At 41.2% G+C, this 17,984-nt stretch overlaps 1 protein-coding gene across 9 annotated transcripts in view; it reads left to right on the forward strand.

Annotated features, from left to right (window-relative positions):
* Positions 1-3,352: 3,352 nt before the first annotated feature.
* The window catches only part of LOC139570707 (cilia- and flagella-associated protein 46), a 118,748-nt gene continuing 104,116 nt past the window's right edge, over positions 3,353-17,984 (forward strand). For all 9 annotated transcript variants that reach the window (XM_071392829.1, XM_071392832.1, XM_071392836.1 and 6 more), the window contains exons 1-6: positions 3,353-3,621; positions 3,713-3,816; positions 13,912-14,043; positions 16,397-16,461; positions 17,485-17,649; positions 17,838-17,961. In XM_071392829.1, coding sequence (XP_071248930.1) covers positions 3,573-3,621; positions 3,713-3,816; positions 13,912-14,043; positions 16,397-16,461; positions 17,485-17,649; positions 17,838-17,961 — 639 coding nt within the window. In that variant the 5' untranslated portion in view covers positions 3,353-3,572. The remainder of the gene's footprint in view (positions 3,622-3,712; positions 3,817-13,911; positions 14,044-16,396; positions 16,462-17,484; positions 17,650-17,837; positions 17,962-17,984) is intronic.

Consider the following 17,984-nt stretch of genomic DNA (forward strand, 5'->3'; position numbering starts at 1 on the left):
GTCCACCCACACAGACAATGTGGTGAAGAAGGCGCAACAGCGCCTCTTCAACCTCAGGAGGCTGAAGAAATTTGGCTTGTCACCTAAAACTCTCACACACTTTTACAGATGCACAATTGAGAGCATCCTGTCGGGCTGTATCACCGCCTGGTACGGCAACTGCACCGCCCTCGACCGCAAGGCTCTCCAGAGGGTGGTGCGGTCTGCACAACGCATCACCGAGGGCAAACTACCTCCCCTCCAGGACACCTACAGCAGCCGATGTCACAGGAAGGTCAAAAAGATCATCAAGGACAACAACAACCCGAGCCACTGCCTGTTCACCCCGTTACCACCCAGAAGGCGAGGTCGGTACAGGTGCATCAAAGCTGGGACCGGGAGACTGAAAAACAGCTTCTATCTCAAGGCCATCAGGCTGTTAAACAGCCATCACTAACACAGAGAGGCTGCTGCCTACATACAGACTTGAAATTATTGGCCACTTTAATAAATTGATCACTAGTCACTTTAATAATGCCACTTTAATAATGTTTACATATCTTGCATTACACATCTCATATGTATATACTGTATATTATTTTGTACCATCTATTGCATCTTGCCAATGCCGCTCTGTCAATGCTCATCCATATATTTATATATTCTTATTCCATTCCTTTACTTAGATTTGTGTGTATTAGGTAGTTGTTGTGGAATTGTTAGATTACTTGTTAGATATTGCTGCACTTTCGATCACACTGATAGTGCCTTGCATTTTGGTACACCAGAAGTATATTAATTTCCAATTGAACGCTGCATTTGCCTTGCATTTTGCACAAACACTGTGATCGAGGCATCAGACCAGGGATTCTGTTTGTTATAAAACCCTCTATGCTCGGTTAGGGGTGAAAAAACTAACTGCTGCAACCCGATTGGCTGAATGCGATATGCAACATCCAGGACTAGTATTTATTTGCTCTAGCATGATTGTGGAAAAAAGTGTTTCATAAAATAAGTAGGCATATTTTTCCAACTTCTCACCATTAAATCGAGTTAAGGACTAGTGTATTACCTGCTTGGCACATTAAGCCCAGACAATAGAACCTTTGTGCCCACTAACGGCTGCCCTGGCTACAACAGCAGTTGCATACAGCAGCCTATGCACCCTGTTCAGTATCCATCTGGCCAGGTTAAATTAATTGGTAACGTTATGTAGGCTAATTATGGTCCATTTGTTTGTTTTAGGAGAAAATATGAACGTGATCAAATTTGGTTTATATTCAAATTATTACATGGAATTAATCAAGTTATGACATACATTTTTTATTAAGCCTACTGCTGCATAGGCCTGCACTACACATTGCAAACATGCATAAGCAAGCGCAGCTCATCTTCCCCAGGGCCAGGAGTTTTTCCAGGAGTAAAAAACATGTCACCTGATTATTATGGTCCCATCATAGCTCATATAAAACCTTTTTAAAACGGATGAATCAATGTCATAACCTATAGGGTCCAGAGTTTTAACTGGTAAGGTTAACACATCAGGAAAAACTATGGGCCACACGGAAAAACATTTGCCACCTCTGGCAAATATTATGTTGTTATGAGTATTCAAAGGCATTCAAAAAATATTTGTATCCTAGTTTAAGTCTGCTTCAATCAAGTGATTATGAGAATGTTGTGTAGTGCCTGTTTATATTTTTAATGAGGTTAATTAGACTTTCTCCTCTTAGATGGGCCTCATGGTACGCTCCAAGGTGTGGCCACTGGCCATGGGGTAGGTTTTTATACCTCCATGTGGGCATGGCTCAAGCCTGCAGAAACTGGTAAATGCCTGGTAGATCACCCGTGCCAAATTATCAGACATGCCTATAGTAGTCATTTTGTGATTGTACGGTTTCTGAGCTTTGTTTGTTTAAAACAGTCTATATTTTGCCGACCTTAGTTGTAGTACCTATTATTTAATAACTCTAGGAAGCTACAGTAAACCTGTTTTTTTCCCTCTGTCACGTTCCTGACCTTATTTTCCTTTGTTTAACTTTGTTTAGTTGGTCAGGACGTGAACTGGGTGGGTAGTCTATGTTATGTGTTTCTATGTTGGGTTCAATGTGTTGCCTGATATGGTTCTCAATTAGGGGCAGGTGTTTGACGTTTCCTCTGATTGAGAACCATATTAAGGTAGGCTGTTCACACCGTTTGTTTGTGGGTGATTGTCTTCCGTGTCTGTGTATGTACCACACGGGACTGTTTCGTTTGTTTAGTCTGTTCGTGCGTTCTTCGTGTTATGTAAGTTCTCATGTCCAGGTCTGTTGACGTCGTTTATTGTTTTGTATAGTTTGTTCAAGTGTATTTTCGTCTTCGTTATTATTATTAAAATCATAATGTCTTCATACCTCGCTGCGTTTTGGTCCGATCCTTCTCGCCTCTCCTCGTCAGATGAGGAGGACGACTTAGACAACCGTTACACCCTCTGCTGTGTCATGATGACCGTGGGACGTTAGGTCTACGTTAAATGCTTAGGCCCTACCTCTTGGATGTCAAGATCTTTCAAGAGTGGTTGCTTGGGTCGGTGAACAACACTAGGCTACTATGGTCAAAGCAGATGGTCTTGTCTCCGGTCAAAGGTTGAGAGTGGCTTGGTAGGCAGTGGTAGCCGAGTCATTAGCAAATGAACAGAATGATGGTGGCCACTGTGTTCTTTGTGACCTTCAATGCTGCAGAAATGTTTTGGTACCCTTCACCAGATCTGTGCCTCGACACAATCCTGTCTCAGAGATCTACCGACAATTCCTTCGACCTCATGCCTTAGTTTTTGCTCTGACATGCACTATCAACTGTGTGACATTATATAGACAGGTGTGTGCCTTTCCCCCAAAACCTTTTTTTTTGCTTTGTCATTATGGGGTATTGTGTGTAGGTTGCTGAGATATATATATTTTTTACATCTATTTAATCCATTTTACAATAAGGCTGTAACATAACAAAATGTGGAAAAAGTCAAGGGGTCTGATTACTTTCTGAAGGCACTAGCGACTTGGGGAGAGACTTTTTCTGGTCCACAGTAATTTTGTAGTGTGTTCCTCTTTTATTTTTTATTTTTTGCAGCCCATCTAATTATTTGTTGAGGTAAAACTTTATTTGAACTCACATGTCACAATCTGACATGATGGCAGTCAAATTTGTTGGCTTACATTAGATATTTGCAATTTTTACATGGTTTTAGGTAGTCTACATTTTTAAGCGCTACTGAACGAAGAGCGATTTGTGAGCCAAATGACCATCTTTTTGAAACGAATGGAGCCAAATGAACCGGATCACTTAGAGTCGCTTCCGCCGTTACTTGTTGCTAAGATACACTCCCAATTTCCTAACAACAACAAGCAGCAAGCTTAGTAGTGGTGCGACAGGAGATGCAAAAACTTGTCAGTAAGGCTAAGTATTTAGCTAGTAGTATCTATTAAAGTAGTACTAGTGACATATAAATAACTTACCAGGTTAATTAATGTTATGTTAGCTAGCAAGCTAGTTATTTGCTAAAGCTAGCCGGGCCCGCCTAATTCTAGCACAGCAACCACCTGTCAAGACTGAGCATTATGGATCTTCACATTCGCCAGTATTTGACCAAGGCACGCCAACAAAAAGGTAACACACTACTAGCTAGTTTCTTAGCTAGCTAAATAGTTGACTGACAGTGTTGTTGAACACGTTTCATATCGTCTGGTTTTGTCTTTAGACACTGATGCGCTGAATGCAGCCTATGACATGATCAGAGAGGGGTCAGATACGCGATGCTTCTGCCCGGAGTTGTACGTTCTGTGCGCAGAACAAGCCCTACAGGTAGGCCTATGATGTGCTATAACGTTGCAAACAATTCTATTAGCTACAGTGTTACATTGTTGTTACAATGTTGCATTGTTACCATTGTAAGCCAGGTAACGTAAACTCAAGTAAACTCGTACATACAATTGCCCTTATTTTAGTGCCCCCAAAACGTAATACTTCCAGATCAACTGTAATGTCAATACCATTGTAAAGCACAATTTATCCCCTTTCCATCAATAATCAATTACATGACCTAAACACTGCCCGTTTCTGCATAATTCAAGCAGGCATGAGCCCCATCGGGTCTTTTTAAAAATGGCGGGTGGGGAAGCGAAACTAATGCGTGATAGTGAGACGAGATATGTTGTGTGGGAAAATTGCTTTTTTTCACTCGATCTGTCCAACTGATCACCTTATCGCCTCTAAAATGTAAATAAAACACTATAAAGAGTTTATATAATGTGTCATTACATACCTATTTGAAGGTTTGTGTCGAATTTGAATCAGGTTTTTAGAGCGATGCTAAAGTGATCTTAGAATTAAACAGCGGCTTTGAGAATGATGATCACATGCAATGATGATGCAAAAAATGACTAGGTATCCCCCCTTACCCTGTCACTGTGAGTAGTGCTACACCTGGTGGAGAGAGATTGTAAGACAGAAATAGTTGCTTTATGCGTGCTGTACGTTACGACATGACATGTCCCGATGTAACGGAGGGTCCGTTTTTTCAACTTTTCTCCAATACTATAGAGCCATTACCATGTCGATCAACGCTTGAATAGAAACCTAGTTCACACCCCTGATTTTGAAGTCAACACAGTCGCTACAGTCCCATTAGTTTTCTTTGTAGCCTTGTTTGAATGTTGTGGTTGCGCACATTAGTACGGAAGGGGGTGAGTTTACGTTAGTTAGCTAGTGTTCGCTACAATCATGCAGTGGTGATGTTAGTCTTGTTGGGGCAACCCCCCAATGTTTTTTAGATGCATGCCAGCAAAGCCACCACACAACACTAGTGAATTTCACTATAATGGTGACAAACGTTGCCCACAAAGTAATAGGGCCTACATAAAGCTGTCCCAACCTCAGAGCTTTCTTTGCAGCACCATGGAGTGAATCCATACCACCGCTACCACCAGGCTATCCGCGGTGCCTTGTCTGGCAGCGAAACAGTTCGGAAACAGTTCAGTTGATATGGCTGACTTGCTTAAACAATTGGGATGTACAAACTATGGCATAAGGGAATGATGAGCGGATAAGAGGCAATCTGTAATTTCAATGGGCCATTCTTACACTATTCTCCCTGTACACCAAGTCAAAACCGTAGGATAAATAAAGGGGCATATAAGCAGACAATGAAAGCTCTTACAATATTCAATTATGACATTTCTCTAAAACAGGCTATAGGCTACATGTACAAGCGATTTGGTGGCATTCCCTGAGTCTCTTTACTGTGTCGCCACCATACTCAATGCTAGGTAGAAGGACTGCTACTTCGATGCCGACAAGAAACAGGGTTTACGTAAAATGCCAAGAGTGTGCAAAGCTGTCATCAAGGCAAAGGGTTGCTACTTTGAAGAATCTAAAATATAAATATATTTAGATTTGTTTTACACTTTTTGGGTCACAACATGATTCCATATGTGTTATTTCATAGTTTAGATGTCTTCACTATTATTCTACATTGTAGAAAATAGTAAAAATAAGGAAAACCCTTTGAGTGTGTAGGTGTGTCCAAACTTTTGACTGGTACTGTATATATATTTTTTGCTGAACAGGTGTCTCAGAAGAGGTGGGGTTTAGCCCCAGCTGCCCTGAATGATGGGTCGCCACTGCAATCATGTCCCTAATCCCACATTCCATATGCGTCTAACTTTTCTTTCTGTGCTTAGCGCAGTCATGTCATGGTTGTTGGTATTAAAATGATATAGTTAAGTGTAGGCTTCTCTATAAAACGTTTCTATTTAAGATCAGGAAGTAGACTATTTACTTTGAACAAGATTGAATACTCAACAATGACATATACAGCAAACAATGACTGATGATGCACTACCCAATGATGCAAAAACTGATGATGCACTACCCAATTTCGAAATTGCACCTTGTGCATTCTACTATTCTACTAACTTTCAAGAGTCAGTTAAAAGCCGGACTGAGTTCCTTAAAAAAAAAAAAGTTTGTCAACCACTGGAAAGGGGGATAAGCTCTATCTGGCTGTGCAGAATATAGAATTGATCCGCACGCCTGTTACATTAAATGCAACATCTTGGAATCTAAATTCAATAGAGTGCGTGTTGTAAGGGCTCTCTTTCGATATAATAATGATGGAACTGTCATATGCTCACTTGATCAAGGATTTAGTCTGTGCTTGAGACTGATAGCATTGAGAAAGATGTCGGCAGCAGTTTTCTGTTGAATTGCTGTACATCAACCAATCAATCAAATGTATTTATATAGCCCTTCTTACATCAGCTGATATCTCAAAGTTCTGTACAGAAACCCAGCCTAAAACCCCAAACAGCAAGCAATGCAGGTGTATAAGCACGATGGCTAGGTAAAACTCCCTAGAAAGGCCAAAACCTAGGAAGAAACCTAGAGAGGAACCAGGCTATGAGGGGTGGCCAGTCCTCTTCTGGCTGTGCCGTGGGGAGATTATAACAGAACATGGCCAAGATGTTCAAATGTTCATAAATGACCAGCATGGTCAAATAATAATAATCACAGTGGTTGTAGAGGGTGCAACAGGTCAGCACCTCAGGATTAAATGTCAGTTGGCTTTTCATAGCCGATCATGAAGAGTATCTCTACCGCTCCTGCTGTCTCTAGAGAGTTGAAAACAGCAGGTCTGGGACAGGTAGTACGTTTCCTGTGAACAGGTCAGGGTTCCATAGCCGCAGGCAGAACAGTTGAAACTGGAGCAGCAGCACGGCCAGGTGGACTGGGGACAGCAAGGAGTCATCATGTCAGGTAGTCCTGAGGCATGGTCCTAGGGCTCAGGTCCTCCGAGAGAGAGAAAGATCTCCGCCACGGCACAACCCAAGCGGGGGCGCCAACCCAGACAGTAAGATTACGTCAGTGACTCAACCCACTCAAGTGACGCACCCCTCCTAGGGACGGCATGGAAGAGCACCAGTAAGCCAGTGACTCAGCCCCTGTAATAGGGTTAGAGGCAGAGAATCCCAGTGGAGAGAGAGGAACCGGCCAGGCAGAGACAGCAAGCGCGGTTCATTGCTCCAGAGCCTTTCCGTTCACCTTCACACTCCTGGGCCAGACTACACTCAATCATATGACCCACTGAAGAGATGAGTCTTCAGTAAAGACTTAAAGGTTGAGACCGAGTCTGCGTCTCTCACATGGGTAGGCAGACCATTCCATAAAAATGGAGCTCTATAGGAGAAAGCCCTGCCTCCAGCTGTTTGCTTAGAAATTCTAATGACAATTAGGAGGCCTGCGTCTTGTGACCGTAGCGTACGTGTAGGTATGTACGGCAGGACCAAATCGTAAAGATAGGTAGGAGTAAGCCCATGTAATGCTTTTTAGATTAGCAGTAAAACTTTGAAATCAGCCCTTGCCTTAACAGGAAGCCAGTGTAGGGAGGCTAGCACTGGAGTAATATGATCACATTTTTTGGTTCTAGTCAGGATTCTAGCAGCCGTATTTAGCACTAACTGAAGTTTATTTAGTGCTTTATCCGGGTAGCCGGAAAGTAGAGCATTGCAGTAGTCTAACCTAGAAGTAACAAAAGCATGGATACATTTTTCTGCATCATTTTTGGACAGAAAGTTTCTGATTTTTGCAATGTTACGTAGATGGAAAAAAGCTGTACTTGAAACAGTCTTGATATGTTCGTCAAAAGAGAGAATGGGGTCCAGAGTAACGCTGAGGTCCGTACAACCATCAAGATTAATTGTCAGATTCAACAGAAGATCTCTTTGTTTCTTGGGACCTAGAACAAGCATCTCTGTTTTGTCCGAGTTTAAAAGTAGAAAGTTTGCAGCCATCCACTCTCTTATGTCTGAAACACAGGCTTCTAGCGAGGGCAATTTTGTGGCTTCACCATGTTTCATTTTTATTTAATTAATTTAATTTCACCTTTATTTAACCAGGTAGGCTAGTTGAGAACAAGTTCTCATTTACAACTGCGATCTGGCCAAGATAAAGCATAGCAGTGTGAACAGACAATAACACAAAGTTACACATGGAGTAAACAATAAACAAGTCAATAACACAGTAAGAAAAAAAAAAATGAGTCTATATACATTGTGTGCAAAAAGCATGAGGAGGTAGGCAATAAATAGGCCATAGGAGCGAATAATTACAATTTAGCAGATTAACACTGGGGTGATAAATCATCAGATGATCATGTGCAGTAGAGATACTGGTGTGCAAAAGAGCAGAAAAGTAAATAAATAAAAACAGTAAGGGGATGAGGTCGGTAAATTGGGTGGGCTGTTTACAGATGGACTATGTACAGCTGCAGCGATCGGTTAGCTGCTCAGATAGCAGATGTTTAAAGTTGGTGAGGGAATTGAAATGTACAGCTGTGTGTCATCCGCATAGCAGTGAAAGTTAACATTATATTTTCGAAATATATAGTGAAAACAATAGTGGTCCTAAAATGGAACCTTGAGGAACACCGAAATTTACAGTTGATTTGTCAGAGGACAAACCATTCACAGAGACAAACTGATATCTTTCCGACAGATAAGATCTAAACCAGGCCAGAACTTGTCCGTGTAAACCAATTTGGGTTTCCAATCTCTCCAAAAGAATGTGGTGATCGATGGTATCAAAAGCAGCACTAAGGTCTAGGAGCACGAGGACAGATGCATAGCCTCGGTCTGACGCCATTAAAAGGTAATTTACCACCTTCACAAGTGCAGTCTCAGTGCTATGATGGGGTCTGAAACCAGACTGAAGCGTTTTGTATACATTGTTTGTTTTCAGGAAGGCAGTGAGTTGCTGCACAACAGCTTTTTCATTTTTTTTAAAGGAATGGGAGATTCGATATAGGCCGATGAGTTTTTTATATTTTCTGGGTCAAGGTTTGGCTTTTTCAAGAGAGGCTTTATTACTGCCACTTTTAGTGAGTTTGGTACACATCCGGTGGATAGAGAGACGTTTATTATGTTCAACATAGGAGGGCCAAGCTCTTTCAGTAGTTTAGTTGGAATAGGGTCCAGTATGCAGCTTGAAGGTTTAGAGGCCATGATTATTTTCATCAATGTGGCAAGAGATATATATATAAAAAAAAAAAAGTTGAGTGTCTCCCTTGATCCTAGGTCCTGGCAGTGTTGTGCAGACTCAGAACAACTGAGCTTTGGAGGAATACGCAGATTTAAAGAGGAGTCCGTAATATGCTTTCTAATGATCATGATCTTTTCGTCAAAGAAGTTCATGAATTTTTCACTGCTGAAGTGAAAGCCATCCTCTCTTGGGGAATGCTGCTTTTTAGTTAACTTTGCGACAATATCAAAAATACATTTTGGATTTTTTTTTTTCCTCAATTAAGTTGGAAAAATAAGATGATCGAGCAACAGTGAGGGCTCTTCGATACATCACGGTACTGTCTTTCCAAGCTAGTCGGAAGACTGTAGCACCATTTCCATTCCAATTTTCTGTAAGCTTGCTTCAGAGCTCGGGTATTTTCTGTATACCAGGGAGCTAGTTTCTAGGGTATTACGCAAGGTTAAATTGAGTTCCTCAGTTAGGTGGTTAACTGATTTTTGTACTCTGACGTCCTTGGGTAGGTGGAGGGAGTCTGGAAGGGCATCTTGGAATCTTTGGGTTGTCTGAGAATTTATAGCACAGCTTTTGATGATCCTTGGTTGGGGTCTGAGCAGATAATTTGTTGCGATTGCAAATTTAATAAAATGGTGGTCCGATTGTCCAAGATTATGAGGAAAAACATTAAGATCCACAACATTTATTCCACGGGACAAAACTAGGTCCAGAGTATGACTGTGGCAGTGAGTAGGTCTGGAGACATGTTGAACAAAACCCACTGAGTCGATGATCGCTCCGAAAGCCTTTTGGAGTGGGTCTGTGGACTTTTCCATGTGAATATTAAAGTCACCAAAAATGTGAATATTATCTGCCATGACTACAAGGTCCGATAGGAATTCAGGGAACTCAGTGAGGAATGCTGTATATGGCCCAGGAGGCCTGTAAACAGTAGCTATAAAAAGTGATTGAGTAGGCTGCATAGATTTCATGACTAGAAGCTCAAAAGACGAAAATTGTAAATTGAAATTTGCTATCGTGAATGTTAGCAACACCTCCGCTTTTGCAGGATGCGCGGTGGATATGGTCACTAGTGTAACCAGGAGGTGAGGCCTCATTTAACACACTAAATTTATCAGGCTTAACCCATGTTTCAGTCAGGCCAATCACATCAAGATTATGATCAGTGATTAGTTAATTAGTTAACTGCTTTGGGAGTGAGGCATCTAACATTAAGTAGCCAGATGTGAGATATCACAATCTCTTTCAATAATGACAGGAATGGAGGAGGTCTTTATTCCAGTGAGATTGCAAAGGCAAACACTGCCATGTTTCGTTTTGCCCAACCTAGGTCGAGGCACAGACACTGTCTCAATGGGGATAGCTGAGCTGACTACACTGACTGTGCTAGTTGCAGACTCCACTAAGCTTGCAGGCTGGCTATCTCATTGTGGAGCTAGGGGAGTTAGAGCTCTGTCAATGTTTGTAGAGAAGATGAGAGCACTCCTCCAGCTAGGATGGAGTCCATCACACCTCAGCAGGCCAGGCTTGGTCCTGTTTGTGGGTGAGTCCCAGAAAGAGGGCCAATTATCTACAAATTCTATCTTTTGGGAGGTGCAGAAAACAGTTTTCAACCAGCGATTGAGTTTTGAGACTGCTGTAGAGCTCATCACTCCCCTAACTGGGAGGGTGCCAGAGACAATTACTCGATGCCGACATCTTTCTAGCTGATTTACACACTGAAGCTATGTTGCGCTTGGTGACCTCTGACTGTTTCATCCTAACACCGTTGGTGCCAACGTGGATAACAATATCCCTCTACTCTCTACCCTACATTTAGGCTACTCTACTAGCCATTTCCTTTGGTTCACAGGAGTGTATTGTTGGTCCAGAAATAACCATGTCCACATTATTTAGGGCAGTATTCCGACTTGACTTTGAGCGTAACTCAGACTTTCAAGTGAATCATTCATTGATGTCAAAGGGAGACTTGTCAGATGTCAAGTCTCTGAATATCGCACTTACTGTGTACAGTCCTGGTATACCCGAAATAGGACATTGAAGTGTTCAAAACATCAGATTTTATTTGATCTGACTGTGTTCTTACACTGACCGAGTAGGTAAATCAGGTGAGAAATACACTACATGACCAAAAGTATTTGGACACCAGCTCGTCGTACATATCATTCCAAAGTCATCTGCATTAATATGGAGTTGGTCCCACCCATGTTGCTATAATAGTCACCACTCTTCTGGGAAGGCTTTCTACTAGATGTTGGAACATTGCTGCAGGGGCTTGCTTCTATTCAGCCACAAGCATTAGTGAAGTCGGGCACTGATGTTGGGTGATTAGGCCTGGCTCGCAGTCGGCGTTCCAATTCACCCCAAGGTGTTAGATGGGATTGAGGTCAGGGCTCTGTGCAGGCCAGTCAAGTTCTTCCACACCAATCTCGACAAACCATTTCTGTATGGACCTCGCTTTGTGCACGAGGGCATTGTCATTCTGAAATAGAAAATGGCCTTCCCCAAACTGTTGCCACAAAGTTGGAAGCACAGAATCGTCTAGAATTTCATTGTATGCTGTAGTTTTAAGATTTCCCTTCACTGGAACTAAGGGGCCTAGCTCGAACCATAAACTGCTCCAGACCATTATTCCTCCACCAAAATGTTATAGTTGGTACTATGCATTGAGGTAGTTGGCGTTCTCCTGGCATCCGCCAAACGCAGATTAGTCCGTAGACTGCCAGATGGTGAAGCATGAGTCATCACTCCAGAGAACCTGTTTCCACTGCTCCAGAGTCCAATGACGGCGATCTTTACACTCCAGCTTGGCATTGCGCATGGTGATCTTAGGCTTGTGTGCGGCTGCTGGGCCATGGAAACCCATTTCATGAATCTCCCGAGGGACTGAGTAATGAAGTGGCTGTACATAATTTGAAAAACGTTTAAATGAATAGAATCACAGTTTGCTGAGTAATTGACTGAAATTCACTACAATTATGTTTATTTTCCACTTCGATGGCGAAATTTCTGTACTGCTAACATTCACTTCCAATAATTTTTGCTCGCATTGCTAGTCCTATTGTTTCTAATTATTCCACATTTATGCAAATGTTTACGGGATATTACAATCCTCTTGTCTTAATCTGTATATTTTCATCCTAGCCTGTAAACTAATCCTGCCTGGCAGATCTTAATGTGCCTTTAGCTTCTACCAAGCCCCATTCCTCTCTTACGTAATCTCAACAACAGCCATTAGAGTGTTATATGATGCAGAAGGGAATAGCCTATGTTGTTTAGTAAATAAAAAGTTAACACATCAAAATACTGTTTAATTCCTAATGAGCCATCCTTGTTTACAGCAATTAGAGACTCAGGCTAATGACAAATATGTTGTGGTTAAGATGAGCTGAGATGTATGTTGTTTATATATGGGTCAGGTTGGATAGCACAGAAAAAGTCAGTGTGAGTAAGAATCACATTTGTCTTTTGCTCAGAGATCCATGGGCCATAAAGAATGGTTGAATAATGCTTAATTCTTGCCGGCAGCAATATGAGCTCACATGGGGCAAATCTTAGGCATGTAGCCTACATGCTTCACAAGATTAAGCATTATTCATATGAACCCTTTCAGAAGACTTACGGGAAATCCCAACAAAGACTCATCATGATTGTATGCTTTTCCCCAGAGTAAACACGTGCCATAAGAATTGTTGAATATACCGAACTGAATATTTACAGTACCTTCGGAAAGTATTCAGACCCCTTGACTTTTTCCACATTTTGTTACATCACAGCCTTATTCTAAAATGGATTAAACGTTTTTTTGTCCTCCTCAATCTACAAACAATACCCCATAATGACAAAGCAAAATGTATTTTTAAAAATATTTTTGCTAATTTATAATAAAAATGAAAAAAAACGATGACATTTACACAAGTATTCAGACCCTTTACTCAGTACTATAGAAGCACATTTGACAGCTATTACAGCATCAAGTCTTCTTGGGTATGAGCTTGGCACACCTGTATTTGGGGAGTTTCTCCCATTATTCTCTGCAGATCCTCTTAAGCTCTGACAGGTTGGAGGGGGAGCGTTGCTGCACAGCCATTTTCATGTCTCCAGAGATGTTCGATCGGGTTCTGGTCCGGTCTCTGGCTGAGCCACTCAAGGACATTCAGAGACTTGTCCCGAAACCACCCCTGCATTGTCTTGGCTGTGTGCTTAGGGTTGTTGTCCTGTTCGAAGGTGAACCTTCGCCCCCAGTCTGAGGTCCTGAGCACTCTGGAGCAGGTTTTCATCAAGGATCTCTGTACTTTGCTCCGTTCATCTTTCCCTCGATCCTGACTAGGTTTCCTCCAGACGTGACGCCAAGAGTTCAATCTTGGCTTCACCAGACCAGAGAATCTTGTTTCTCATCGTCTGAGAGTCCTTTAGGGGACTTTTGGCAAAGTCCAAGCGGGCTGTCATGTGCCTTTTACTGAAGATTGGCTTCTGTCTGGCCACAGACTGCTGCAGAGATGGTTGTTCTTCTGGAAGTTTTTCCAATCTCCACTTTGTCATTATTAATTCATTTTTGAATCTGGCTGTAACGTAACAAAATGTGGAAAGGGGTCTGAATACTTTCTGAATGCACTTTATATTTAATTTGACCCTGTTCTGGATCTGGACTGCGGTCAGCCTGTTGAGTATGGCTGGTCTACATAGCTTTAGCCAGTGAAACACTGGCTTTCATTGCACAGTCAACTTTGTTTAATGGGAAAACACATGCATACAAAGAAATAAATCAACATCGAACTCCGATTTCAGTCAACTTGTTGAATTACAGATTAAAAGTAGAATACTGTTTGAAAACAGCATATTTCAGGGTCTGTTTTGTGTTTTTAGCTGGGATGTGCAGATATCAGCCGAGACTGCCTAATGATGTACTTTGAAGGGAAACCCCCAGCCAATCAATTCCTGTGCCGAGCGTACCTCTGTCAGGGCCAGCTGGAGTCTCCACAGAGCTTTGGGAGTGTGGTGAGGACAAACACGACTACTAGTTTGTGGTTGTTCAGCGATGTTTGATCGTCTAAGCGTATCTTGTCTGATTACCATTGGTTTGACATTTTATAATGGATGAACAGAGACAACCTTTGTGACTCTAGCAGGACTGTCATTATTTTCCCATAGAACCAGCAGCTTAGCACTGGTTCCTCTGCTCTGACCTCGGCATACTTCCATATGAGGCTCTGGGCCCGGTTGCATAAAACACCTGAAGTTAATATCCCCCTTATCTTTTCCTTAAAGTTTCCCTAACTTTAAGTCCGTTGCACAAAACATTTTAAGGTGAATTTCCAGAGGGCCCAGAGCCTCATATGGAAGTATGCAGAGGTCAGAGCAGAGGAACCAGTGCTAAGCTGCTGGTTCTATGGGAAAATACTGAAGGTCCTGGCACACTTTTTTACTCCATACATGTTTCCCTGACACCAAAAGTACTCATTACATTTTGAATGCTTAGCAGGACAGGAAAATGGTCCAATTCACACACTTATCAAGAGAACATGCCTGGTCATCCCTACTGCCTCTGATCTGGCGGACTCACTATACACAAATGCTTTTTTTTGTAAATGATGCGAGTGTTGGAGGGTGCCCCTGGCTATCCGTAAATTTAAAAAACAAGAACAATTGTGCCATCTGGTTTGCTTAATATTTGAAATTATTTTTACTTTTGATACTTATGTATATTTGATCATTTACATTTACTTTTGATACTTAAGTATATTTAAAACCAAATACTTTTTGACTTTTACTCAAATAGAATTTTACTGGGTGAATTTCACTTTTACTTGAGTCATTTTTCTTTACTTTTACTCAAGTATGACAATTGGGTACTTTTCCCACCACTTTCCACCACTAGTTAACAGCATTTGTTGAGGTGAATGTTGCTTTCATCTGCTCTGGTTGCAAAAGGAAAACATCAACCAGCTACTTACTTAGCTAAACAATGGAAGGTGCTTGGCTACAAAGCTACTGTAGCTGGCTAGTTCGCTATAGCTACTCTGTAAGCTAGCTTGAGGTACTAGAAATATAAACAAGTTGAGAAAAAAGTAACTACAAGAAACGTGGTTTATTATTGTCTGAATCAATTTGGTTATCCTGTCTTGATTGTAGAAGTTCTATTTTGCTAGCTAACAAAATGAAAGCAATCTATTTGAGAGAAGTTTAGTCCGTGAAATCAGGCCGTCTCCATGGAAACCAGAAACTCTTTCTGCCATACATGCCTTCAAACTACCATAAAACCCCTTAAATATGCCCTTGACTAAGGAAATATTTGAGGGGCTCTATGCAACGCCCTTAAGCAATTCCCTTAGGTAAGGGAACATTGTGCAACATCATAAAACATCTTAGGTTATTTTTCCATCATCTTTTCCCTAAAAAGTTTCATTAACTTTAAGTCAGTTGCACAAAACATTTTAAGGCAAATTTCTCCCTTAAATTAGGGGCCCGGTTTCATAAAACATAAAACATAAAACCCCTTAAATTATGCCCTTAAGGAAATGTTTGTGTGTCTCTATGCAACACCCTTACACAAAAGTGTTTCTCTTCAGGGTTTACCTTTAATAAATAATTTTCCCTTACCTAAGGGAATTGTGTAAGGGTGTTGCATAAAGCCTCTCAAACATTTCCTTACGCAAGGGCATTATTTTTACAGGTTTTACGGTAGTTTGAAGGCACGTAGTAAAGCAGAAAGAGTATCTGGTTACCATAGAGACGACCTAATTCACTGACTGAATGTCTCTTGAAAGAGATCACATTTATTTTGGATGATTGCAAAATAGAAGTTCTACGTTCAAGACAGGAGAAACAAATTGATTCAGATGATGATAATAATAACGCATTTTCTCAACTTGTTTCTATGACTTTCTAGCAAGCAAAGCTAATTTACAGAGTAGGTAGCTAGCTAGCCAGCTAGCTTTGTAGCCGTGGATTGTGCACCTTCCATTGTTTAGCTATGTAGCTAGCTAGATATCTATTTAGCTGGTGAATGTTTTCCTTTTGAAACCAGGGCAAAGGGAAGCAACATTCACCTCCACAAAGGTGTTTACATTGAGATCCGTAATGAATGAAGCACGTAAGGGACCTACCTCATGGGCACCCTTAACTTATTCACTTCATTTAAGGGGGAAATGCACCTTGAAATGTTTTGTGCAACTTTAAGGGGGAAATTAACTTAAAAATATGTTATGCAACCAGGCCCAGATCCCAAGCCTTGATATAAATACGATGAATAACTCATATAACATACATCTATAGTGTTTATTATGTTATTCCTCCTCTACCTGTCTGTTATTGTGACCCCCCTCTTTCATACTCATTATTTCACTCTTAGGAGGAGATTGAAAAGGCTGTGATTTATTTTCTGAAGGCTATTGAGATTTCAAAGGTCAAACCAAGGTATGCAATCTAACATGAGTCATTTTCCTGTCTTCATCGTTGACCAAAGTGAGCCGTACCCACACTCTTTGTGACAGAAAAGTTGAATTATTTATTTGATATGTGGTCCGTCTTTCATATTGTCTAGCACAAAGTTGCATCATGTCAGTCTATGTTAAAATAGATCATAGAGGGGAAATATTCACAGGATGACGACAGGCTTAGGTGGGAAGTATGGGGGATGAAGGTTTACTCTGTTGCTGGGGCACAGAAATATCCAGGAGTGGGAGACTTAGTGAAAATGTAGGCCTTTTTTCAATATAATTAATCTCTTGGTGCGCAAACATATGATACAAATATGAAGTTGCTCTTAAGATTCATATTTGTTTCACCTTAAGGGTGAAAAGGCTAGCCATAAGCAAATAGCAAAGCAATAAGAATATCAAACGTAATTATCTACTGGCTTATATGCCTTGTGACTGTACACAGATATGTTATGAGCTTTATGCAAAAATGCTCTACAGACAGTAAGAGGTGCATTATTAAGTCATCATATAGGGCCCACAGAGATCTTATTAAATTACAGATCTAATATGTAAAATATATGTGTCAATGAAGGGCTGCCGGAACAATCCCAATTAAGACCAAAGGGAATGACTTTAACACAGTCCAGACTAAAGTACTCCTTCATCCCTGGAGGATAAATTAGTTTGAATTATGTTAGAAAAACTGCAGTAATCTCTGCATCCTTTTTAGTTGATAAATTCCACCCTCGTAGCCTGTAAGTCAGTAATGGCTGTACTCCAAATGGAGATTTACCATAGGGCTAAAGTCTCCAGTCACTCATTGAAAGACTGTTATACTGTACTGTGTACATACATTTTCAATTTATAGGAATTTTCATCCCAAAGTCAACACTTGGCCTAAATTAAAATGTACTGTATAACTGCACTAAAAAGATCAGATAGTGTTTTTCTGCTGTGTAAATGATTGATCTCAACAACAGGTTTTCTTCTTTCTCTCATACTCTTTACTTTCGGGTAGATACCACTTTTTGGTGTTCAATGCTTCAGTGCTCTACTTCCAGATGGTCCGGCCGCTCCTGCGGTCCGGGCCACGCCAGCACCTGGTGCCCACCCTCACTCAGGTGGTCAAGGCACTGGAGGAGGTTGGGGAACAAGACTACAGTTGGAGGGCTCAGCTCATGCTGTAGGTGGCTCTAACTGTCATGCTTTGTCTCATCATACAGTAACAATCAGTAATGCCAAATGTCCCTCAATTATGACACTGAACATTTATGAATCAAGATTTAAAAAAATAAATATATATTTCAGTACAACGATTTGTATTGAGGTGCAGAGTAAAGTGATTGTTGTATCCATTGTCTCTACATGCAGACACCTTGTTGAATGCCTTGTGGATGCTGGGAAAGGGAAAGAAGCTTCTAGTTTTGCCAAGGCCACCTCAGACTTCATAGAGTCACATATCCCTGACCTGTATCCAAAGATATTTTCCCTACAGGTAAAGCCTCTTTTTTGTTGTTG

Source organism: Salvelinus alpinus, chromosome 3, assembly GCF_045679555.1.
Source record: "Salvelinus alpinus chromosome 3, SLU_Salpinus.1, whole genome shotgun sequence".
Classification (NCBI taxonomy): domain Eukaryota; kingdom Metazoa; phylum Chordata; class Actinopteri; order Salmoniformes; family Salmonidae; genus Salvelinus; species Salvelinus alpinus.